Below are 27187 nucleotides of genomic sequence, written 5' to 3' on the forward strand. Positions count from 1 at the left end.
GAGAATAATTTTGAAAAAGATAACTAAATTCTGTGATTTTAGCTGCTTAAATATAATTATATTTTCTGGTTTCTTCCCTCCTCTGCGACTATAAACAGAAGATCTCTGTACAAAGGAGACATTTTAGAAAAAGCTAAATTTAAAATTAAATTTAAAAAATTAACAGCAGATTGCAGGTCCCATTGACCTGGAGTCAATAAATCTACAGTAGAAATGATTATATAACTAGATGTTAACACCTGAAATTGATTCCTCAATCAGTTTGAGAACACAAATTAAAAAAATGTCTAAATTCTATATCTTTGTGGTAAGAAAACAGTAAAAGTTTAAGAAAAGTTGCTCCCAATCATCTTGTTTAGATTAAATTTGAAGGAAACAGATAGAAAACTAACAGCAGAATGTAGGTCCTGAAGTTTAAAAGCTGAAAATTGACTAGAGTGAATACTTAAATCAGTTTTTGCATTAATGAAATGATGTTTCTTATAGATTTTTAATGGAAAATGAGAATCATGTGAGTTTTCTTTTTAATTCAAGCATCAAAAAAGTCTGACGTTGATGCAGAAACCATAAAACCTGCAGCCCAAGTGCATCGTTTCTGCTCTAAAAAGTGTTTTCTGCATTAAGATTCAGACATGTATTTATTATTCTACACTTTTGTCTTCCTTGTCACCCACATTCACAACAACAAGTATTGGAGATAATGTCGTCTTGAGCTGCTGATCACAAAAAGAGATCGTAGGTGGGTTGGGGAGGGTCTAGTAAACTTACTGCTTTCTAAACATACACACAAAAAAACTACTTTTTTAAATTTTTCATTTACATCTGAAGCATTTGGTTCTGCTCAATGGCCTACTATATTTGCCTGTCTGAAATTTAAACAAAGCTAAAGATTGCGGGGTATAAAATCATTTTTTAAAGGAGCTGAAAGACCTTAAACAAAGACCTCAAGCAACACATTTCATGACTGTTGAAAGCGTTAGTTTTAGGCATCTACAGTGGTGGAAAAAACTTTTTGGACACTCCATGCATTCGTGAAATACTCCATTAAAATCACTCTTAGGTCTTCAAGTGCAATTTCTTTTAGTACAGTCACAGCCAAAATACTAAACAAATCCTTTAAAAAAAGCCATTAACAACTTAAAATTGATTGGTTCCATAAAATGCATAAGAAATTTTGAATATTGGGTCATTTTGGTTCCAGTGATCCACTAATAATGGCCGTGCTTTTGTTTTATGACACAATTTTTGTTGCCGTGCTTCATGTCTAAATAAAGCATCACGTTTGAAAGTTCTTCAGAGACAAAAAATGACTAAAACAAGGGATACAGTCCTTCAGCAGTTAGAAACACTCTGCAGAAATACAGACGAACCAACAGCTTGGAAGACAAACCAAGACCTGGGCGTCCAAGGGTTTCTTCAGCAAGAAATGACCACATCCTGATCTGCATGTGCAAGAAAACCTCTGAATGACATCACAGGAGCTTCAGCAGCAGTGATCAAACCAAAGTGGTGTCCAGTGTTCTACCATCACTGTACTTTTAGATCATGGCTTAAGGTCCTATAAGGCTGTCAAGAAGCCCCTGATCAATGAGAGACAGAAGTTAACCTGGCGTTGTTGGGCTCAAGAACACAAGGACTGGAAGAAGATTCTGTGGTCAGATGAGTCCAACTTCCTCCTGCTAATGTGAGGCCACACCGAAGGCCAGGTGAAGCATTAACTCCAGTATTTACTGTCAAGCATGGTGGAGGCAGTATCATTGTTTGGAGATGCCTGAGTGCTGCTGGTGTTGGTCATCTCACTGTCTGTGATGGCACACTGAACTCTACCAAGTATTTGTATGTGCTTGTGTCTGTCTAATGCAACCACATCTTTTGAAAGACAGAAAAGATTTTTCCTCAAATATTTCTTGATAATATTTGAAATTGTGTAAAATTTTAAGGGCGTCCGAAAGCTTTTTTCCGCCACTGTAATTAACTGGCAACTGTTGATATCAGAAAAGGTTTGCTAACAAATAACCATTTTAAATTTGATCATGATGAATAAATTACATTATTTATAATCAGCCTTAATTCTCCCTATAATTATTAAATGATAAAAGAGTGTCAGACTAAAGTTAAAATGGTTTCAGGCCACCGAATAATAAAAGACTCTGCAGCACGCCACAGATCACTGGTGTTTATGCTTCCAGCTCCCAAAACAATCCTGAGAAGACCTGATCTTTGTAGCGGCCGCTCTGCTTATCACACAACAATAAGACCACAAATAAAGCTCAGTAGTGTCTTTACGCTCCTTTCAGTGAGGATTTTCCATTCAAATCTCTATTGACAGAGATGGTGAATCGGGGATTTAGGATTAAAGTTGCCCAGATTTATGACTGAGTGGAGCAATTAGTGAATCGAAGCTCAACTCAACATGTGAAAGGAAGCCGATTCACCGCAAACAGGCAGATCTGAAACCACAAGGGGAAATCACCCAGTCTGCTCTGAAGTCTATCAGAGAATCCAGTCACCATGAAGGCTTTTTATGCTTCACTTCAGCAACTCCTGCATCGTTCTTTCAGTTTTGTGTTCTGTCTTATCTTTGTTACTTAAGTCATCCTATGTTTGTGTACATAAGAGCATGGTTCAGGCCTTTAAAGGCAAAATGGGCACAAAAAGTCATTGTTTTGCTCTGGAATAATTAAATATTTAAGTAATTATTTTAAACACATACTGTAACGAGCCAAATGAATTTATCATGATTGTTCTGGAATTAAAACATAAGTTTTTGTCATTTGTAACAGTTAAAAGCAGCAAAACTTTAACATGATAATCCTATTATTACCATTATTATGGATTTATTTAATATCATTTGTATCAAAAAAAAAAACACAGACTGAAAATGAATTGTTAAGTCTTGTAATAGTTGATTACAAGTTCCAGTTTTTTAGTTTTCGGGTTTCTTCTGCAATTCATTCATTGATCAAATCATTGAAATCCGAATAGTTGAAGGAATAAACTTGCAGCCCCAAGATGTTTTTACTGTACTGGGAAACTGTAGCATAAAATTAACTCACACTGCATGCAGCATGTGAAATTCTGTGTGGGGGAAGACATGAAATTCCTTCCTTGATCTCAAGAGCAGCAGCACAAACAGCCTGACTGCTATCAACACTGCAGCCTTCCTGCTGCAACACACCTGCTGGCTGTGAGTCCGGCCGGTCCTGGGGGAGGACTGTGGTTTACCACATCCTGCGACAGCTGAGCTCTCAGGTAGCCGAGCTCGGTCCAGGAGAACAGGAGGTGTCACGACAAGGAAATGATTCTTTATACAGAAGGAAGTTCTGACAGAGAGGCAGAGGATTAATTACTCCGCCAAGGAATGCAGCGGAGTTATATGATGATCGGCGTGCGTTTATCCATCTTAGCAACATTGTTCAAGAATGGACTAACAGATTTGGATGAAATTTTCAAGAAAGGTCAGAAATGACACAAGAACCAAGTGATTAGATTTTGGCAGTGATGCAGCTTTTAGTCTGGATCCACACATTTGCTAAAGATTTCTATATCACTGAGAGATAGTGTCACAGCGTCACTGTAACTATGACAACAAGTGAACACTACATCAGCTGCCTGCTGACGATCACATGATTGTGATCCTACTACAAATCCACCGCTGTTGACTTATCAGGACTTATCCATTGGAAACGATACAATGAGCAATTGATTAAATTGTGGGAGTGTTTCTGAGTCCCATCAATTCCCACCACCCGCTACATATATAGGTCATGCAATTCGGTATCCGTACTTAATGTACACATGCAAAACACACGCCTGTGGTCAGTGCAAGGTCATTTTTTGTTAAAGATTTCATCCGTCTGAAATGACATGTCAACTGAGCAGCCTTGGCGGAGGACTGCGCTCTTTGAGTGCTTTTCTAGTTTTGTACTGTGGAGTAGAATAGTTTTATTGTCATTGTACACAAAAATTGTACAATGAAATTGGTGGGAGCATCTCCCCATAGTTCACTAAAAAATAAAAATGTCATCACTCCACGATAGAAAGATAATGGAGATTAACTCATCTTTTATCCATCCATCCATTATCTATACATCACTTAATCCTCATTAGGGTCGCGGGGGGCTGGAGTCTATCCCATCTGACTTTGGGTGAAGGCAGGGGACACCCTGGACAGGTCACCAGTCTGTCACAGGGCTACAGATGGAGACAAACAATCACTCACATTCACACCTACAGACAATTTAGAGTTACCAGTTAACCTCAGCATGTTTTTGGACTGTGGGAGGAAGCCGGAGTATAAGGAGAAAACCCACGAACGCACAGGGAGAACATGCAAACTCCATGCAGAAAGATCCCGGGACACGAACCGAGGTTCTTCTAGTGGCAAGGCGAAAGTGCTAACCACCAAAGCACTGTGCAGCACTTATCGTTGATTTCGTCTTGATTTCTAAAATAGGGAGTTCTCTCCTCATGGGGGTCAGAGGTCAGCAGCCTATAGGAAGTGTAGGGGGGTAGCAACTTGCTCAAGGACACTGCAGCAGGGCGGATGCATGTTTTCTCTGGCAGCTGAAGGACAGTTTTCCTCCTTGTGCTGCTGCACAAAAACGTTAGATAGGAACCTTGACTCTCTGTCTTAACAATGGACACATTTCTTTCAAATAATTAAGTAGTTGTTTCAGGAAGTAGTCTGCAGTCATCACTATTCTTCATTTTAAATCTGCTTTGTGTGCAGCTTTTCGGGCATCTGACCGGCTTGTACTGAAGGAGACATACGCATGAATGTCATGATAAATACAGACAATATAAAAGAAGTTAACCCTTCACACACTATCTTTCATATGATGACAGTCAAAATCAAGACCTGATCAATCAGGTTCAACATGGAATAAATATGACATGTGTTTGATGTGAAAAGGTTTGAATTAGAGATGCTTTTCTCCCAGATTTCATGAAAACCCTTCTCACATTCAGCTTTAGTAGTGCCTTCAAGTGTTTGCTTTTGATTGTTCCGTGGACTCTAACTTTGGACTCTTGAAGCCGGAGTACCCAGAGAAAACCCACACCTGTACAGGGAAAATAAGTGAACTCCATGCAGAAAGATCCCAAGACAACCGGGACGTGAACCGGAGATCTTGATGATCTGTGAATAATTTTGATTTAAGTGACCTGTGTGTTAACTGTTGGACTAAAACTGACAGTAATTTACTGAATTTTTGAGGTTAATCAAACAGAAAACTAGTTTAAATTCTTGCTGATGTCCTCAGACATCGAGTTGAACCTGCTGAACAGCTAAAAACCCAGAAATACACAGTTTACGTGGCCAAAGAAGATTCTCACATGAAGGGACTATTTCTGGTTTTTCTTTCAACAATCTCAGATGACAGTTCTGAGATTAAAGAAAGAGGCATTAAACCCTTGTCAGGCCCAAATCTGCAAAAAAAAACAAAGATCTAAATAACTCCGAGACTTTTGCAGAGTTGATTAGATCAAAGCTCCTTTTCTTCATGTAGTTTATCTGTTATTGAAGCACACCAGAAGGCAATCTCACACTATTAAAGCTGCAGCTCACAATTATTTCCATTGTTTGGTCTCTGAAATATCAGGAAATGTCAATAAGTGCGTCCGAAAACCAGAAATAATTAAATATACTGTGCAGCCCAGGATCTCCTTTCTATACATCAATATAATATAAACTGGAAGACTGAATCCATCTCAGCCTCCAGACACAAAGAAATCTTCAGCTTTTCGCATTCTTGGTTGCTTTCATCCAGCAGATTGATGATGACCACACCGTGGGACAGACGAAATGTGACTCCGGGTGCTGCATACCGTCACATCAGAGCGTCAGAACATGGCCGACACTTCCTGACATTCCTGCTGCCGCTCAGATGCAGCGAGAGAGAACACCGTCATGTTTCCAGCCCTGTCATCTGTTGGCCAACACACAAAGCAGCCAAGGCAGGCCTGTACATGACGTGAGCACCGCTGCATTGCTGAGAAGAGTGTGTCGTTCGTTCTCTGTCAGGACAAACACTGTTTCAGGGTGTGGAGAAAGAGCTCTGAGCGGGGAACGTATGTAAGCGTTTAACTCGTGTTGTGGGGACGAGATTCAGCTTTAGACCCAAGACTTTAAGGTTGAAGTGAGGGTTAGGATGAAGATGAGGTCTGTGAATGTATTTCAGTGATTACCGTATGCTTGTGAGGACACATCTGCATCATGTGGACATTCTGAGGCATGAAGTCATGGCTGGTAACTTCAGGGTGAGGGGTAATAAAATGTTTTATGTCAACAAGTATCCTTATAAAGATACACACTACTGTTCAAAAGTTTGGGGTCACTTAGAAATGTTCATATTTTTGAAAGAAAAGCAGTTTTTGTCAATGAAGATAACATTAAATGAGACATTGTTAATGTGGTAAATGACTATTCTAGCTGGAAACGGCTGATTTTTAATGAAATATCTCCATAGAGGTACAGAGGAACATTTCCAGCAACCATCACTCCTGTGTTCTAATGCTACATTGTGTTAGCTAATGGTGTTGAAAGGCTAATTGATATACATACACACACATACATATATATATATATATATATATATATATATATATATATATATATAGCTCCACATACATTAAGTGTGTGTTTTGTGTTTCATGCATGTACTGTATTGTGCTCGTTTCTGCACACGTGTTCACCAGGCAGCAGGTGTGTGACCTCGCTGACCTGCACTGGATTAAGCAGCTAGTGTATCTGTGGAGTGATAGATCAGGTCTAATCATAGCAGAGGTACTGTGTCTGCTAACACACACGCACGCACGCACTAATTTAATCTTTGTGAGTAGTCTCATTGACATGATTCATGGGTGCAGAGCCCCTCACCAGTGAGGATCAAAATATCTTCATTCCCAACATCCAAAACTCAAACTGGTCCTCACTAAGACAGACAACCAGACACGTTTTTAAATGCAGCTTTAAAGCCAACAGATCGTTTGATGTTGGCCATCAGTTCATGACCTCAAGCTGAAGCACACTGGGGTTCTGCAGCAGGACAACGATCAAAAACACATCAGCAAATCGACTTCTGAATGGCTTCAAAAAACAAAATTAATGTTTTGGAGTGGCCGAGTCAAATCCAGACTTGAATCCAACCTTAAAATGACCTTAAAAAGGCCGTTCATGCCGGAAAACCCTCCAGTGTTGCTGAATTAAAACAATTCTGCAAAGAAGAGTGGACCAAAAATATCTCCACAGAGATGTGAAAGACTCATTGCCAGTTATAGAAAACACTTGATTTCAGTTGTTGCTGCTGAGGGTGGCCCAACATGTTATTAGCTTTAGGGGACAATTACTTTTTCACACAGGACCAGGCAGTTTGAATAGTTTTATTTTAAAAACTGCATTGTGAGCTCACTTAGGTTATCTTTGTCTGATATTTACATTTGTTTGATGATCTTAAAAACTAAAGTGGGGAAAATGTGTAAAAAAATATAAGAATCTGAGAAAGGGGCAAATACTTTTTCGCGGCACTGTGTCACATTTTGTTTGGGTCATAATGAAGTACACTGGAAGTAAAATTCGTAATTACAGCTTAACAGCAGAAATTGAGATTTTTTTAATGGATGACCATTTAATGATTTGTTACATACTGACAAAATGTTTTCTCTTGCTGTATTTTACATACATAAACATTAGTCAGCCTGTCTACAGGAGGACTAAGAGTTTATGGGTTCTAGCATGAATCAACCCATTAGGAATGTTTGGATAAAGACGTGCAACAGAGGAAGGAGCACGCTGTGAAAAATGTCCCTGCCTGTGGTGTTAAACACTCACAATGACACACACAACACACACACACTAACAGAGTGTCAGATGGAGGGCTGCCAGCATCATTACACATCTCTAAAGCTAATTACATGTCCAACAGCCTCATTAGCTGATTCACTAGACTGAGTTACAGCATCAAGTTCAGCTAAGAAGAAACTCGACCCCACAATACCTGACACACACTTACAAGCACACATACACACACACACGCTGCGTTGCATGTATATGCATATAACACACAGCCCACAGTACGGATGTGTGTTCAGGTAAACATCCAAACACTCGCCGACTTCTTCTCAAATAGCTGCAGGATCTGAGACGCTGAGTGGAGAGTTTCAGCTCAACCTGTTCATCCGCTTCCTGTCACCGCGGTCAGAGAGGACTTCAACTGAGAACAACTCCTGAGGCTCATCCAAGAAGACAATGACTGCTGGTTGTGGTGTTCATGAATGAAATCTGAATCAGAAGCAGGACCATCAGCATTACTCTACTGTTCAAAAAGTTTGGAGTCACCAGTTCTTTATAAATGAAGATAACATTTAATGAATCAGAAATACAGTCCAGACATTGTTAATGTGACAAATGACTATTCTAGCTGGAAACAGCTGATTTTTAATGGAATATCTCCATAGGGCTACAGAGGAACATTTCCAGCAACCATCACTCCTGTGTTCTAATGCTACATTGTGTTAGCTAATGGTGTTGAAAGGCTAACTGATGATTATAAAACCCTTGTGCAGTTATGTTAGCATGTGATTAGAAGCATTAATTTTCATGTAAAACATGGAATTGTCTGTGTGACCCCAAACTTATGAACAGTAGTGTACGTATCACCAATTTCAATTCAGATTGTCTCATGACGCTTTACAGAACCCATTAGCGTCCCCAGAGGAAGCCCTAATGCGACAGCCTCAAGAAAAAACTCCCTCCAACAGGGAGAAACCTGGACCAGACCCCGGCTCATATGGGGGGACTCATCTGCTGCTGATGCTTTGTCCTAGCCTAGCCGTGCTAGACCCATGCTCTGAAGACACAAGGGTCTAGGCACGCTCGACAGGGAGGGAGGCGGGCTAAAAGGTTGTCTTTCAAATCACTCTGCAGCAATTGGGTAGGTATACAACCAATCAGCGCAACGAATAGGCTCCTAGAGTGCCGGAAATCAGAGGATGCGGTAGTTCGGTGAAGCCTTATTTATACAGTCAATGGGTGAAGCTCAAGTATATTACAGACATGTTAACAGATTATTCAGAGTCAGTGCTAATGGAGCTCAACGACTGTTGTCGACTCTGGCAGAGAATTAAATTCGTTGCCGTGGGTTGTCTAGCGCCGCTAGGCTAGTTGTTTCCGGTTGTTTCTGTCAGAATCGTCGCGCCTCTGTCGTCACTTAGTTACGCCCGCCTTCTGACTCTACACTTCATGGTGATTCGTCGGCCGGTTTTAGGAGCATCCAACCTCGAGCCTTATGGAGGGTAACTAGACCCACCCTGACAGAGAATTAAATTAGTTGCCGTGGGTTGTCTAGCGCGGCTAGGCTAGCTTTGTCCAGCAGAGTGTCCTGAATCTGTACCCTGCAGTCTGAAGGTGGGAAACACTGAGCTTATTCTGCTCATCTTTTGTTTTAATGCAAACACCATGAAGACACAGTCAGAAGGTAAAAACATAGATTTTCACTGGAGGGGATCTTTAGTGAAGAAAAATCAGAAAATGTGTAGTACATCCATTCATCCTTCATTTATACACTGCTTAATCCTCACTATGGTCTTTAAGGGCTGGAGCCTGTCCCAGCTAACTTATGGTGAAGGCAGAGGACACCCTGGACAGGTCACCAGTCTATCACAGCACTACATATAGAGACAAACAATCACACTAACATTCACAGCTGCGGACAATTTAGAGTTATCAATTAACCTCAGCATGTTTTTGGACTGTGGGAGGAAGCCAGAGAACCTGCACGCATGTACAGAGAGAACATGGAAACTCCACACAGAAAGATCCCAGGCTGGGATGCAAACCGGGGATCTTCTAGCTACAAGACGACAGTGTTAACCACCAAGCCACTGAAATTATTTCCGTTTGTGATAATATCTAACGCTCTGCAGTCAAATTATTCATTTTGTGCAGCAATGTATTAAAACTGAACAAGACGTGGCGCATTGTAATCTAATATCCCCTCCTTTTTTCTTTTTTTTGGTCACTTATTCCAGTTTCAGTCCTGATCAGTGAAATAACAGTGAAAAGATTGTCTTCTATTGTAGCACTCATATAGTTTTACTGAAAGTTTTGCATTTGAACATACTGGCTGTTTTGTCCTTAATCAGCTACATGCTAACAAGGCCTACATCTGCAGAGCTGACATTGGTGATCTGATTAATACGGTGTTTTAAATAATAAATGATAAATGGTCCACGTTTAAAATAGCAGCTTTTAACCAGGAGTAAATCCATGGGTTAGTAAAGTCTGATCTCCCCAGAAAACCAGCAGTAAGGCCTGTTAGAGCTGAAGCTGGATCTTAATTTAATTTGTAATATTAACACTTAAAAATGTATATCTTGGAACAACCTCTGTAGATTTTACAAATCAGTAAAGGATTGCAGTTGTACATAAGCAAATGATTTAAAAAGGTCAAAACATGAATAAATATCTGTATAAATGCACATATAAATTCACATTTCTTCCCAAAATGACTTAAATAGTCCAAAATAACTGGAAACATGTTCTAAATTACCTACAATTTGTCCAAATGACTCAGAAAATATCCCAAATGGCTTGAGACTTGTCATAACAGGTCTAAAATTACTAAAAAAAAAATATCCAAAATAACTTGAAATGTGTCCCAAATTTACTAAGAAATGTTAAAAAACATGTCTCAAAGCATGTCCAAAAATCACTCAAAATTTGCCCAAAATTATTAAATACTTGTCCATAATGACTAAAAAAAAAAAAACTGTTCCAAATATTTAAGCCATGTCCCAAATGACTCAAACACCACATAAATCCACATTTCTTACATTTGAAACAGCTCCATTTTTAATTTATTGTGTGTTTCTTTTCAACAAACATTGTATGCTTCATGGTGAGTTTTTCCCAAAGGAAGCAGAAATCTGTTGCACTTGTCTCTCTCTGGTAACTGGTTATGTTTGTGCCACAATTTAAACTAAAACAAAAAATCAGGACTGAAACTAAAATATGTGAAGTGAAACTGGTAAAAGCAGCAAATGTGCCATCGTCGAATAACATCATAAGAAGCAAATTCTTCTCTATTTTTATTCACGTTCACTTTAGATTTTAATCCCACATGCACAGTTAGCTCGTTTAATCTGTGCTCCACGTTTTGGGCAAAATCTGCATTTTCAATCACATCATAACTGATGTTCTTATTTAATATAATAACGAAATTAATATTTAACTCGTTCAAATGCAGCTTTTCAAGTCGACCATTTCTGTCCCCTCCAATCATAATTTATCTTATTAGAGTTTGGGGTTCTGTAGTAAGTAAGTAAATAAATAAGTGGACGTATTTATGAACAGGGAAAATGTCAGCGCTCGATTCTGAGCTCAGACTCTGTTCATGTCGTGTGGAAGTGAAAGTGAAAGTTAACGGCAGGAAGCGTCCCTGAGAAGCAGCAATAAACATCCTCCTCCCTGCTGTCATCCTGGGGAGTCAGGATGACAAACTCCCGGACTGCGGCGGTGCAGGGGGGCCCCCGGACCCCCCCTTCTCGTCCGGACCCCTTCCAGCTGCGAGCCTCTGCCCGCCTGGGTCCTCCGGGGCCCCGCTGGTCGGAGTGATCTATTGCCGGTGTCCGTCCGGCCAGAAGCGGCTCCGTCCCGCTGCAGCGCTGCGCTCCGGAGGCCCGTGTTTAGCCCGGTCCAGGAAACAGGCCCTTCCTCCGCCTAAACACGGAGAGCCGCCTGGGGACCGGCAGCGGCGTGCTGCGGGGAGCGAGGCCCGGCAGGTCAACGAGGACGCGCATGACATCACGTGAACGAGCACCACCTCAATCCAAACCTGCGTAAAAGCGAACCAAGCGCACTGATGGAGCTTAAACTGTAAGACACACGAAATAAATGTGATTTTTAGGATTGGATTTTAAACGTGATACCGTAAAAGACGAGATGTGAAATTTGGGAGTTGGGTCTGATGTTTATCTTGAGTCAGAATTAGGCTAAAGCTTCAGCTGGTGGTTGAGAAGTTGCAGAGGCTGTCGGAGTTCATCCATCAGGATGACAGAGGTCGTGTGAGTGGGAACTTTCTCTGCATCTTCTGTTAAAGTGAGTTCCTGCAGCACGGAGGAGCAGCTTTGGAGGAACACACGGCGCGTCCCGAGGCTTTCTGATGGTTTTCTTGGTTCGTGGAACAGCTTAGAACGCGCTAAAAGCCTGAGCTTTAAAGCTGCTCTTTGAAGGTTGTATTTTAGAAACCAAACAGGAAAAAGAAAAACGTTTGATGCCGCTTTGATAAGGTTTAAAAGCATTTTCTCTAGTGGATAATGCACCAAAGATCGGGAAGAAAAGAAGAAATGCAGCCTGTGTTTAGATTTTTATAAGAGAAACAAAACGAGAGAGTGCCTTTTAGGATTTTATTTTTAAACTGTGAGCTCATATTTCAAAAAATGTTAAATATTTTTTTGCAAAATCACCCGACAACTGGCGCAGGTCTGGAGACAAAATATGAATCCTTGACCTTAGCCTTTTGGATCAAAGGTATGGAAAACAAAGAAGTCAAAAAGTCATTTATGTTTTACAAATTTCACACATTGCGTGCCTACATTTAAGACGTTTACGCATCGTTTGGTTCCATTTTATACCACGGAAATTGACGCAAATAGTCAGTTTCATATAAGGGATAAGTAAGGCCATGTCTGTGCGCTCCCGGGCAGCATCCTGGGACTCAGCCCGGCAGTGATTGATGGTTAAAACCCTCGGCAGGTTGTAAAGCAGCCAGTTTGGACGCTGTTTAGGAGATAGAGAGCTGATAAAGGAGACGCTCTGAGAGGAGAGAGAGAGAGAAGAAAAGGGCGAAGGGGCTCTAATGGTGCAGGAGGGGAATCCGGACTGTCTGCGCCGTGATGGAGTGGTCTGTCTCCCCCCTGGAGGCACCGAAGCCCCGCAGTTTATACACAGACAGACGGGAGGAATCATCACATGAACCTGAGTTTATCTGGGGGAAATTATTCATCATAAAAACGCTCCGCTCCTCGAAAACTCTGACAAAACGAGTCCCTGGCTGTGATAAGACGAAAGAGCCTTAAAACTATCTGCGCCTCTGTGTGGTTTTCTCATTTAATTAGACCAACAAGCCTCTCTGGAAATTTCTACTTGAGTTAAGAAACAACACGGTAATAAATCAGAGCGCCGTGGCCCTAACGACTTGTTTCCTCTGCAGTAATAACAATGGAAGTGGAGGCTTATAGGAGTCGATATAGTGGGCGGCGGGTCTCCCTCCCCGCGTCCAGCTCCAGTTTATTCCTCCTTCATCGCACTACAATATGAGAAACAAAATAACAAAACACACATTTATCACTCTGGAAGACGTCGCCTCCTCTCTGCTGGCGCGTTTATATACAAATCTCTCGGCCTTAATGGTCGCGGGGTGGAGATAATTTACTTTATTTGCATGGTTAAGAAGGGGGGAAAAACGCTTCGCTCTCGTTTCATTTCCCACATAAATCAGGAATTCCTCTGCCGGTAAAAGTCGGTCGTTTGTCAGCGGAGTCTGGCGTGCCGGGTGACAGAAAACGAGAAACAGAAGTCCCATTAGGTAAACCATTCAACGCCGCAATTTATACAGCAGGCCGGGCGGGTTCATAAACACAGCCGGTTGCGTCATGCGGTGTATTTGGGGTTGTGCGTGAGACATCCAGAGGAATTGAATGACGAACAAACTCATCAGCAGGGAGCAGGCCTGACATTCAAATCGCCGCATCATGACAAATCTGGTGTCCGCGCTTTAGCCAAAAAACGCGCGCTTTCCTTTTTTTTTCTTGCGGCTTTCACCCATAAATGCCGGACAAAAGATGAGGGGGGAAGTCCCGAGGTGCTTAAATTCTCCAGGTAGCTTTGTTTCAGCATCTCCACAGTAAATCCAGGCTGGTTGTTTTTGGAGATCACTGCGTGTTTCTGGAGAGGCGTGCGGCCGCCGGTCCGGTCCTGCCGGGCGGACACAGACGTTACGGATCACTGCGTCTTCCCACTCTGCTTCATGGAGCCATTACTGGGCTGCAGGCCTCTGCTATCTAAACACACGCACGCACGCGCGAGCAGCCACGCGCACGGACAGCTTTTAAGCCCGCAAGCGCCAAGACGCGCAAAACTTTCACGCACGGCGGCCGGACAAGGAGGCGAAGAGAGGAGAGTCAAACCACTGCACAAATGTCTTTTTTTTAAAATGTTACCTTAATTTTTTGGATGTCTACATGTGTTTTACGTTTTTATACAAATTATTACAAATGAACGGATTACTGTTCTGATTTTTCCCCCAAATATTGATCCTCATAAATAATGATCCGTCTGAGTGTTTCCGCTTCTACCGTAAATAAAATTAGCTTTTGGAGCGTCTCATAAAATATTAAGTTCACGACAAATTCACGTCTAAACAGAGTAAACTGAAAATATTTAAGTAATAATGTGATGCTTTTAAAACGAGAAATTGAAAACGTATGTATGTATGTATGTATGTATATGTGTGTGTGTGTGTGTGTGTGTGTGTGTGTGTGTGTGTGTGTGTGTGTGTGTGTGTAGTCGTACATGTATATATTGGAAATATTTTTTTATTCTCCATTTTGAATAATTTTTGTTTCTTACCATTGTGAGTTTTTGCATCGAACTTTATGTGCACCAGCGCTGATCTGTTTGACAATAAGAGCGTTTTTCTATTATATTAAATTTAATAATTCGTTTGTGTCAAACGTGTTTATTTTCGTTCATGTTTTCAAATTAAAAACGTTTTTTATTGATCATAACACATTTTTAAAAAAGATATCGAATATAAGGCGTACATAATTTTCGTTTTACTACACAGTTTTATTTTTAAAACGCATTACCCCATTTTATATATATATATATATATATATATGAAATTCCCTTTAAATATTATACATTCACATTTCCTTAGATCAGACCGCTTTCCTCGTGTATCTTCACATTTCACCCTGAATCTGCGGCAGAACAACTCTATTAGTGTCGTATTTCTATGTTTCAAAGATGTTTTCAGCAGCACCTTTTGCGCAGCTTTGCTCTGAAAATAAATCCACATTTTCCTGACACGTTTCGCACATGCTCTGTCTCTGCACAGCCTCAGATTGGTGCGTAAAGCATTTGAGCGCGTTTTATTGCTCCTTAAGCACCCAGTAAAGTTTGTTTCTGACGCTCCTTCAGAAAATCATCACATTTAACCCAAACTGTCCTCCGAGCACAAACACACCAAACACTCACACATAAAGCGGATGGCTGAGATTATCTCCTCCTCTCTCCATCCAACCATCCAGAGCCGCCTGGCGCCTCCGCCGGGCCGCAGATGACAGCAGACAAGAGGTGTAGCGTTTCCTATTGTGTCCTCCTCCATCCATAACGCACACAAAGAGAGAGGGGGAAGAAAAGAAGGAGGGCATCAGAGAGAAGCTGCACCACGTCCAGTCACAGGCCTGCGCTCAAAAAAGTGAAACAGAAAATATAATTAAATAAACCAGGGGTGTCAAATTATTATAGTTCAGGGGCCACATTAGCCCAGTTTGATCTCCAGCGGGCTGCACCAGTAAAATCTGAGCATAATAACCTATGAATAACTCCAAATATTTCCTTTGTTTTAGTGCAAAAAAATCTATTCTGAAAAAGATCAAGAACAACCTGAAATTTAAGAAAAACAAATTGAATTTTAACAACATTATGCCTCAGTTTATCATTTACACATTACAACTCACAGATCACAGTGTGTCTATGAAGTAACACATTTAGTCACAGCTATCTGGAACTGAATGATTTAGTATTTTACATTAGGATCAAAATGACAAGAAAACAAGAAAAGCAGGACACAAAAAGACCAAAAATGAGACACAGTGACAAGAGAAACAAACAGACAAATATTATTTAAACAAAACAAGAAAGACACAAAAAATTAGACCAAAAATGACAAAAGCAAGAAACAAAACGACACAAAATAGACAAGCAACACAAGCAAGACAAAAAGAAAACACAAAACGTCAAAAACAAGACAAAAATGACATAAAAATGCAACAAACAAAACAAAAATGAGACAAAAAAGTTACAAAGTGACAAAAAATGGAAAAATGATAAAAGGGAGAAACAATACAACAAAAAACAGACAACACAAATGCGACGAATAGGAAACAGAAAACGACAAAAACGAGAAACAAAATGACAAAAAAATTAGACGAACGACAAAACAAAAAACAAAAACCAGACAAAATATTAGGCAAAAAAGCAACAAAACGACAAAAAAAATTGGCAAATGACAAAAAAGTAGACAAAAAGTTACAAAGTGACAAAAAAATTACACAAAAAGACAAAAGTGAGAAACAGAATTGAGACAAATGACATGAAATAAAACAAAAAAGAGACAAAAATTTGACAAAAAAGTAACAGAGGCATGGCAGGAGACTGAAGAATTGAATCCTTCGGAGCTCCGACATGCTTTCACTCACATTTTGACCTTATCTGTGTTTGTGCTAAAGATAAAAATCCAATCAGAAGCTCAGAGAGTCTTCCTTCCAGCTCTGTCAGCACCATGAACACAACAACCTCCTGATGGATCTGAGGAAATCTGAGGGACGAGAAACCTTCAGAGGTCCCTGTCAGGATCCCTGAGGTTCACACATACAAACCACCAGGAATAACCAACATTTAAAGGGGAATATTTAGCCTTTCAGCTGCTAGATGACCCACTTTCATCATTATCAGGCCCCTTGTTGCAGGTCGTGTAGCTACGATGGATTAAAAAGCAACGAGTCACGACACTTTCTTCTGACCAATGTGGAAAAAACTAATCAGAGCCATTTTGATGATGGTGCTTCCAAAAAAATCCAGTGTCAAGTGGTAGCCATACATCAACTGTTGCTCCATATTAGTTAAAGTTGCTCTAAATGAGTTAAAATTGCTCTATAGGAGTTAACGTTGCTCTAAATGCGTTAAAGTTGCTGCATATTAGTTTAAATTTCTCTGTATGACTGAAAGTTGCTCTATATTAGGTAAAGTTGATACCATTAGTTAATGTTGCTCTAAATGAGATAAAGTTGCTAAATATTCATTAAAGTTGCTCTATATTATTTAAAGTTGCTCCATTTTGATTAAAGTTGCTCTACACTATTAAAGTTGACCTAATAGCATTACTTGCTATTTGTTAACATTAATATGCAAACAGTCTTGCTCCATTTTGAGCCTCATAGTTGCCCAGAAGTTGCTTCCTTCATTGCTTAAGTTGCACAAACTCTGCTCACATCACATGAAAAAATAAAAGTTTGAAATTTCAGCTGAGATCGGGCAACATGTGAAGCTAATAACTCCTCCTTCAGACCCTTTAAGGACATCTAAACATCCCTGTTGGGAGATTTTTGTTGGAATAATCCTCAGACCCAAACCAAACGTTCCATCACTTCACTAGTATTTTGGAGCGTCCAGAAAACACAGCGCTGGGCCTGGCGTCGTTGGATTTAATGCTTATTTAAAGTAAATGGAGGCGGCTGGGTGCCAGTCTAAACACTATCCCGCCTTGTTTGGCACTTTTTTACGAGGACGCGCTGATGATGATGTAGCGTGAATCGGAGAGAGTCGCCGAGGAGTCTACGGGGTCAACGGCACATATATCTGTCTGTTTCCAGCTCCATAGATAGAGAGGCAGAGCAGGATATTTACTATCTGCTGGCTCAGAAACAGACCTAGCCCTGGTCTGAGAGGGGCCTGAAGCAGGATATAGCCGTTTGTGTTTTAGTTTAGATTCACATTTAATTTTATTGTTCGGAAAATATGCACAACTGTCAATTTAAGAGGCAAAAATAATGCAGTGTCTTGTCTGCATGCACGGTATATTGTTTTTAAATAAATGCTTTTGTGGCTGGCTTGGTGGTTAGCACTGTCGCCTTGCAGCTAGAAGATCCCTGGTTCAAGCCTCAGCCTTCCAGGGATCCTTCTGCATGGAGTTTGCATGTTCTCCCTCCCACAATCCAAAAACACTCTGAGGTTAATTGGTGATGTGAAATTGTCCATAGGTGTCCCCATCCCTGTGATAGACGGTGACTTGTCCAGGTTTCTCCTTCCTTCACCTTCAGTCAGCTGAGACAGACTCCAGCCCCTAATGAGGATTAAGTGATGTATCCATAATAGGTGGAAATGCTTTGGTTCCCACACTTCAAAATCTCACATTGTTGTTTGTTCAGTTAATTTTGACAAAAGCGTTAGAACAGTGTACAAACCAGGAAACTCCAAGTCTTGAAATTCACTCCCAGTATGCTTGAACCTCCTCTGAATCTGGGTCACTCCAGAGTTGGAGGACATTTGGGATTCAAAGTGTTTGAAAAATAAACCTTCTCTTTTACAATTTTCTGCTCCATAGTCATCAATAATAGATAATAAACTATCAAAGGCTTGATTGGCTCAGCTTACACATCAATGGTACCATTTTTATTCCATGTTTTCTTTGTTGTTTGCTAACCCTACTCTAATCACAGTAACAGGGTTGCTAATCCATGCTAATGTTAGCTTTTTCTCAGCAGTAGAAGCTAGATATTTAGCTAGCTGTTACTGCTGACCAAGAGGACAAACTGACTGATGGAAAACAGTCAAAAGAATTAGTCTGATCCTGATGAGGTAGAGTGGGACATTCAATCAAGGCTGACAATGTTATGAAAATATGAAAAAACAGAAGAGAGCACATAGTTTTGCTCTGCTCATTCTTTAGGAAAACTGATGATGAAGTTAATTCCAGCGTTTCATGTGATTCACTGTTTTCTTTTTCTCCTACCAGCTGAAAAGGCGATACTAACTGGGTTGTTGTGGGACACACATTCCATGCATGATAATAATTATTTAAAATACTGATTAAAAAAAACTTTCCTACAATTACAAGAGACATCAATGTATAAACAATACCTCTGTAGTTGCTCTACATTAGCTAAAGTTGATCAAAAATTAGTTAAAGTTGCTCTATATTAGTTAAAGTTGACCTACGCTACTGCTGAATAATTTGGGGCCATCCAGACAATTTTACATTTTCTATTAAAACTCACACTTTCATTCATATGCTCACATAACTGTACAATAGTTTTCTAATCATCAATTAGTCTTTCAACACCATTAGCTAACACAATGTAGCATTAGAACACAGGAGTGATGGTTGCTGGAAATGTTCCTCTGTACCCCTATGAGATACTCCATTAAAAAGCAGAAGTTTCTAGCTACAATAGTCATTTACCACATTAACAATGTCTAGACTATATTTCTGACTCATTTAATGTTACCTTCATTAAAAAAAATGCTTTTCTTTCAAAAATCAGGACATTTCTAAGTGACCCCAGACTTTTAAACGGTAGTTCCATGCCTGTTTTTATGCATCAGTTTGTCAGCTCTGCTCAAAACTTTCATGTTGTTGTTTCTTAAATGCATTTCAGTCAATCTTTAAGCAGGGACAGTGAGTTCAGATTTACAGTGAATATGTACTGTAGAGTTGATCCGCTTTAGGAATACAGACGTTTAATTTTAAAACTTTTCCAGTGAGCTGCAAACTATTTAGGACGTTATTTGAAGAAAAGTTAGGACAACGTTAAAGTTTAGGCCTCTATTATTCATAGAAACTTCTCTGATGAAGTATTGCAGCATTTTAAGCAGGTTGAACACAACAGTGTACATTCCTGACAGACATTCTGGTGTTTGGGTTAAAACTAAATGCTTTATTCCTAATATTTCAGGCTGTTTGTTTGCCCGAAGCTTCCTCCACCTGCCGAGTGTCCAGAGAGGAAAAACCCGCAGGAGGAGCAGAGGGAGAGGGGTGACAGAGGCCGAGGGGTCCCGCTGCAAAACGGAAAGGGGAGCTGATAGGAGAAGATTAGAGCGGGCTAAAAACGTCAGTCAGTTTTCTTGGAGGAATTTTAATTGCCCCGGGGGGCCCTGCTTATCGGCCCGCAGCGGTTATTAATACAACACCCGCGATAAAGAGGACGGAGGGACACCGAGCAGCTGCTGGAGGACGAGGAGGCTGTAAAATCCACCATAGATTCAGTCTGTAAAGAGTTTATAGCTGCTCAGTGTTCCGCAGTAAACAGAGGATTGAGCCTCAGGAGTGAGTGACAGATTTAAAACTCAAACTGACGTTTTCATGGTTCCGTTATTTTATGAAATGGGAAAGTTTTCTGGAGTCGATTCCCCGATGTACAGTCTGACAAATGTTAATGTTTGCCATCTCCTCTAAAAAAAATAAAATAAAATTAGAGCAAGGAATAGAGGTTTGAAAAGGCTTGGTGAGATGTCCTTGTAAGGAGCCACCGGAATCAGTCAACCCAGTTAAAGGATGTCTTTCTGAAAGTACAGCAGGGTCACTACAGAACTGGAGGACATTTGATGTCCCACCCATGAAGCTTTCAGATTTTCCACGTACAAAATACCAAACATGCAGTAGTTGTGTAAATGTACTTATCCTGAGGTCAACTCTAAAAAAACAGGAGAAAATAAAGTTTGAAAATATCTTTTAAAATATCAAATAAGTCTGGAGATTCCTCTAAAATTGTATTTTTCTGTTTTCCCAGCCTCTGATGACCAAATTAAATCTCAAATAAAACGTTTAAAATTAAATTTAAATCTCTTTTATTGGTATTTTTTTCACTGATGTCCCTTGTAATTCTGGGAACATTTCTTAAAGTCACCATATTTGAAATAATAATTATTATTCATGGAACGAGTTTCCCACAACATGTTAGCAACCCTGTTGATGACGTTTGTTGTCTTTTGTGTCTCGTTTAAGTCGTCAACATCAATAAACAGTTTCCCTAAAGAATGGCTAGAGCAAAGCTATGTCCTCTCTTTTATTTTTCAGATTTTCAAAACAGCCTTGATTGAATGTCTCACTCTATCTCATATTATCAGGATCAGACTCATTCTTTTTACTGCTTTCCATCAGTCAGTTTGTCCTCTTGGTCAGCAGTAACAGCTAGCTAAATATCTAGCTTCTACTGCTGAGAAAAAGCTAACATTAGCATGGATTAGCAACCCTGTTACTGTGGTTAGAGTAGGGTTAGCAAACAACAAAGAAAAGATGGAATAAAAATGGTACCATTGATGTGTAAGCTAAGTCAATCAAGACTTTGATAGTTTATTACCTATTATTTATGAATATAGAGCAGAAAACTGTAAACGAGAAGGTTCATTTTAACAAAGAAAAGTTTGACTGCACCTCCTTCACAGGACAAACCCCTGTCCAGATCACCCAACATTCATTTATATAATAATGATCAGCGGAACAACACTTTCTGGTTCATCTATAAAGCCCCTGGCTTCTTTATCCCTTGACATGGCCGTTGACCTTGACGTGGTGCTGCTCATTTTGGCTGAACTGGACCGTGCGCATCTCCAAAGAGCGCACGGAATTACGCACGAGCCTATACAAGGACATCAATGTCTTTAGCCCAAGAGGACTGATAAAAACAGTCAAGAAAATGCTTAAAAACATCACAAACTTGCGGGTCTATTTGCAGCCACAGAGCAGGGCTACTTAAGCGCTTCTTGTGCGTAAAAATGACTTTTTAATCAGCAAATCCATCCAGTCCAGAGAGATAAGCACGGTGGCTACGAGAACAATTATCTGTTCACCATATTCACACAAGTCAGAAAACAAAACCAGGTACGTCACACACGCCCCACCTCTCCTCTCTCTCTCTCCCAAATGCTTCCAGCGCGCACAGACTTTCCATTTCACCCCTCCCCCTGACATCACAGGAGGCAGAGGCGCTCCTTCGGTCCAAACTGCACTTACAAAGCCCTACATTTTATCTGTCAGCGAGGAGACCTGCATGGACAAACTCGGGACTAATACCCATGTATTCGTGCGATTTATGACGATGAGGGATTCCAGAGGTTTAACGCACCTCCAATTACCAAAGAAAGGGCTTTCAGGCTCCATTATTTGCTAGAAAAAGTGTGGAAAAGCAGAAGGAGAGTGCATGTTACTCGGCGGGCTTCATTTCCTCGATGCTGCAGAGCAGGAGCTGGATGACATGATGCTGCAGAGTCCGCTCACCTCCACGCCGTTTTCTGTCAAGGATATCCTCAAGCTGGAGCAGCAGCAGCAGCAGCAGTCCGGGTCCTTGGAGCTGACGCACCGGGTCCACAGCCAGCAGCACTTGGCCTCCTCTCCTCCTCAGCAGCAGCAGCAGCATTTCCAAACGCCGCCGTCCTGCATGCTGGCCGGGGCCCGGGACAGCCCTTCCTTCTCGGACGGGGAAGACAACCTGGCTTACCTCAGCGCGCTGGCGGTGCGTGAGGAGGACCGCGGGGAGACCAGCCTGTCCCCGGACATGTACGTCCATCCCGGCCTGCAGGGAGCCAAGCTGGAGGCCGCCGAGCTGGAGGAGCAGGAGAGCAGTGAGTTCAAGCTGCTGTACTGTAAAGAGCAGACAATAGGCCAAAACAGACACGAGAAACAATAATTATCAGAGCAAAAACTAAAAAAAAAAAAAAAAAAAAAAAAAATAGAATAGCGTTTTCTTTACAAGATCAGCTACAAAGCAGCTGTTTGTGCTCAATAGCAAATGCCTTCTTTTAAACAAAAGCCACTAAATGTTTTGCATATTTAACCAGAAAAATGATTAATAATGGACACTGAGCAAACCTGCAGAAATGTTAGACGCGTTGTAATTTAGTTTTGTAAATGAAAAATGCAAATCTAATCAGCTATAGTGGTTTCATAGCATTATAGGTCAGGACTAATGGGGTCAAGCTTAAACACAATGAGAGGCCATTAAAAATGTTTTTAAAAAGTCCTGCTGCTCCATATTTATTTGTGACCTTAAAAACGCAACCCCGCTTAAATATAAGTTGCGCAAAAAATGCCAGATAAAATAAGGATCTGTTTGACTTTCACAGATTTCTAGTTTCTGTCCTGCGGCCGCCACACATTATCCCCATAAAGAGCTATCAAACGGTGGAAGTCAGAGACGAATCCAGTAAAGTCTGGAGATGTCAAACACTTTCTAGTGGTTCAGCTATTCGGAGTCTGTTATGATGTGTGGACCATAAACGGACAATTAGTTTAAAGAGGCTTGTAAAAGAAATGACACCGAGAAGCAGCGCTAATAAACACAGTCACAGCCAGAGACGGCGGCCTGCGCTGCTCCAGGACACTTAGGATCACTCATTAGAGATAAACCGCGAAAAGAACTACGTTTGGAACCGTTTGTGCCCCGATAAAGTTCAGGGAGTCTCAAAGTAAAACAATGTGCCTCAAACTATATTTGGTGGAGTCTGTTTTTAGAGTAAAAGAGGTCGTTTCCTCCTCAGACTTTTCAGCCAATCTGGTTGTTTTATATTTGAGTGTGTATTTGTGCAGCCTGGATAGAAGCTTTTGTATTTTTTCAAATTTTCACTGAAAATGTTCCCCGTTTTCTTGGCTCTGACAGCACTGATTGCACTTTGGTTTTACATCTGTGGACTGGAATAATTGACACAGCATTCCTTTTACGCACGATAGAAACCATGCTGAGATATTAACGATTCTTATGTAACTTTCCCAACCTGCCCAGAGAACTGCGGGCTGTTATCCAGGGAAGAGGCAACAGAGGGCGGGCAGGGCGACTCGGAGAGGCCGGTGCAGAAGCAGAGAAGCCGGCGGAGACCCAGGGTGCTCTTCTCCCAGGCGCAGGTCTTCGAGCTGGAGCGGCGCTTCAAGCAGCAGCGCTACCTGTCCGCCCCGGAGCGAGAGCACCTGGCGAGCACCCTCAAACTCACCTCGAACCAGGTGAAGATCTGGTTCCAGAACCGCCGCTATAAATGCAAAAGGCAGCGGCAGGACAAGTCTCTGGAAGCGGCGGGGCAACACCACCCTCCGCCGCCGCGGCGCGTCGCCGTGCCGGTGCTGGTCCGTGACGGGAAGCCGTGTTTGGGCAGCGCGCAAAGTTACACCGCCGCTGCTCAGTACGGACCCAACCCGTACAGCTATAACGGATATCCGACCTACACATACAACAGCCCCGCTTACAACAGTAACTACAGCTGCACGTACACCAGCATCCCCGCCCTTCCTCCGTCCAGCACCCAGAACGCTTTCATGAACATGAACTTGGGAAACGTGAGCGGCCTCGGCGGCTCTCCACAGCCCCAAACACACCAAGGGACAGCGGTCACGTCCTGTCAGGGCTCCCTGCAGGGCATCCGGGCCTGGTAGTCTCACCGGAACTGAACTGGGGTCCATTTTCACTGAGCTCTTTAACTTTTGGTCAACCCACAACCTTTTTAGACGTGTGTATTAACCTGGTCAAAATGTCTCAGAACAGTATTGGTTTTATAATGAATGTGCGTTTGGATCCACCTGTCTAAGAATTATAAACAGAGTGAGAGCGCGTCCCGGCTGGCTGTCACACAGTGGCATCTCAACAGAATCAGCTTGGGTGATTTGTTTTTTTGCGGCCCAATAATTGATGGTGCTGTAGTTTGGCAGCGGCAGGACTCAAGCACAAGTTTGCGCATTTTCTTGTTATCTGGACTCAAGCAGAAGAAGACTGGGCTTTGAAATGTTTTGAACGTGGTATATTTTAGGCTATGGAAAGACTGAACTGCATTAACGTGTTTTTGGTTCAACAGAGAATTGTTTTAGTCTATTTCACATCTATTCAAATAAACCCGAGAGATTAAACAAGGTGCGTTTTGATTTTGTATTTGGACAAAACTATGGGATGTCAAACTTGCAGCGTGGTGTGGGGAAAAAAGGAACATTTAAACACCAAAATATATCACCGCTACAGAACTGAAACTGCATGTTCCTCTAAGTAATAATCTGTTTTTCCTTCGTTGTGACTCAGATGGTGAAGCAGACCGAATCAGATGCTTGGTGGCAAATTTTGCTCATAATCATGTTGAGGGGAAAGCTGCTGGAGGAGGCCAGGCCACAGGAACTCTTTGTCCCTGTGCCAGGCGACGTGAAAGGAGGAAGTTATTCTCCATTTGAGGTCCTTTAAAGGACGCGATTAAGCACCTAAAATACACCCGAAGAGCGAGTTGCAGCCGCGCTATGGAGCGGGAATAATGGCTCTTATTGGATTGTCGGACAAAAGGTGTGTGGTAGGCAGAGCCTGGCACTCAGCAAAGACAAAAGTGCACAGGGGCCGCGAGATTGACGTCCTAATATTCCCATTTGAGCGACAGGCAGCCGGTTATTCTACGCAGAGAAGGGGACACGGAGGAAAAATGTGGTCACTTTTGTTCCCCTTCAGGAGGCTTTTTTTGTTTGCGGAGAAAAGCTCTCCAAGATCCCCAGCCGCGAGGCTTCGGGGGCAGCCGGGCTCGAGGTGAAGGCAGCGGGGAGGCGCTTGTGTGAAAGAAGGGGGTATTATTGCTACAAGTTTCACCATTTATCCCGATGAGGGAAATGGACGGGAGAATTTTAAGGGGGAGCCCGATGGAGGAGGAGGAGGAGGAGGGAACGAGCTCCGTGTCCTGTAGCCTATTATTTCAGTGTGAGGGTGTTATTTCAGGCCAGGCCGATGTTATTCTCCCAGGTAACAGACTAATCCTGGACGGGAAAACGCCAAAACGATCATATAATGGATATTTCCAAAAGATATTTGCAAGAAAAAAACTGTAACAACCCAGTGATTTTACAGGAGCTTTATTATTATTACGCACCTGTAGTGAAAGCCCTGTATTATTTAGTATTGTACTATTTAGCTTCACATTCAGCGGGTAAAGCGCACAAAAGGACTTCTTGGAAACGCTGAAGGATCCCAAACCAAATAAAATTCAACTTTAAGAGTTTAGTAATAAAAGCAACAAAGTGCTAAAAGAAGTCGATTCGTTGATTAAAAATTTAGAAAACACATAATTTTGAAGAGTTAATTAAACGACATATACACCACTTTTTCTGATTTTGGACAGAAACTTTATGTAAATATGCCAACGTGGGTTCTTGGACATTTTCCTGATGCGCGTTTTTCCACTATTTCTTGAGATGTTAGATGTAAATTCAGCAACAAATTATTTAAATAAAAAAGCATCCATAGACAGACATAGTTGAGTTCAATAACAGCAGATAGTTGACTGAGAACAGTTCCGTTCATTACGCACATGAACGCTAAAAACTCGGTCAATTTCACACTAAAGCTAATCCCAAGACTGGATGTTTTATCGACTGTTGGGGCAAAAACTGTCCACCTATTTGCTAAAATAATTCCCGAGAAGATAAATTATCATGGGAGCAGTGTGGAAATTAGAGAGGGAAAGCATCAATTGCTGTTTTTCTCTGCGCGTAATTGTTCCTCCGGCCCGTTGTTTCCCAAACCCATTCTTGTATAATTACAGCCACGCACTCATGTCCCTCATGTGAGAGAGCAGCCAGGCCGAGAGCAAACAGCAGGAGCCACATTTACCAGGACATTTCCCACCCAAAGCTCCACACCTCGTTTATGTTCACTCGTAAATAAAAGTGGAACTGAGGATCAATGAGTTCAGTCAGATCCAGATTTGTGGAATTTGGAAAGAACATCATGCAATATTTTTAAAACATCTTAACCCTTCTCTCCATTAGTAATTTACTGACACATGTCTGTTAAATTCAATCTGCAAAACTGGCCTAAAAGCTGCTTTACTAGGACCACATCCGTATAAAGGTCGCTATTATCTGCGCTGATCGGTGCGTCTCTGCGGCTCCTTTCCTTCCAGACTGCCAGTCTCTGAGCTCAGATTGAGATCTGTCCGTCTGACCTGTTAACCAGCTCATCTGCTGCTCAGGACAAAAAAAAAAAGTCTCAGAGCTATCCAATGCCTCCTCCTTACTAATGGGGATTAATTGGGAGGTAAACACAGAAAGCCGATAAGCTCCGCGCCCTGAAGAGCTGCCGGGCCGCAGGACGCAGACTGATGGAGGCAAATAAAGACGAGACAGAGAGGCGTCTGACAGGTAAATACCAAGACCTGCTGGACTACTAAACACGCCACAACAAAGAGAATAATAATAGTAAAAATAATAATATTAACAACAACAACAATAATAATGCATTGCAACAACACTTTGGGTTTTCAGCAATTTAATAATACCATCCTAATGTTGTTTGGGGTTTCAAAGTTCACTTTATGGCATTATTCCATAACAATAATAAAATCCAAGGAATGATTTAAATATAGAAATCCAGCTGACATCCAGAAAAAAAAAGCTAC

At 41.4% G+C, this 27187-nt stretch overlaps 1 protein-coding gene across 1 annotated transcript; it reads left to right on the forward strand.

Moving 5' to 3' along the window:
• Positions 1 to 21216: 21216 nt before the first annotated feature.
• On the forward strand, positions 21217 to 24665 carry LOC110960432 (homeobox protein Nkx-2.5-like). The gene is made up of 2 exons (XM_051946223.1): positions 21217 to 22405; positions 23563 to 24665. The coding sequence occupies exons 1-2, from the start codon at positions 21985 to 21987 to the stop codon at positions 24201 to 24203; spliced, it is 1062 nt and encodes a 353-aa protein (XP_051802183.1). The 5' UTR covers positions 21217 to 21984; the 3' UTR covers positions 24204 to 24665.
• Positions 24666 to 27187: the final 2522 nt, after the last annotated feature.

Source organism: Acanthochromis polyacanthus, chromosome 3, assembly GCF_021347895.1.
Source record: "Acanthochromis polyacanthus isolate Apoly-LR-REF ecotype Palm Island chromosome 3, KAUST_Apoly_ChrSc, whole genome shotgun sequence".
Taxonomy (NCBI): domain Eukaryota; kingdom Metazoa; phylum Chordata; class Actinopteri; family Pomacentridae; genus Acanthochromis; species Acanthochromis polyacanthus.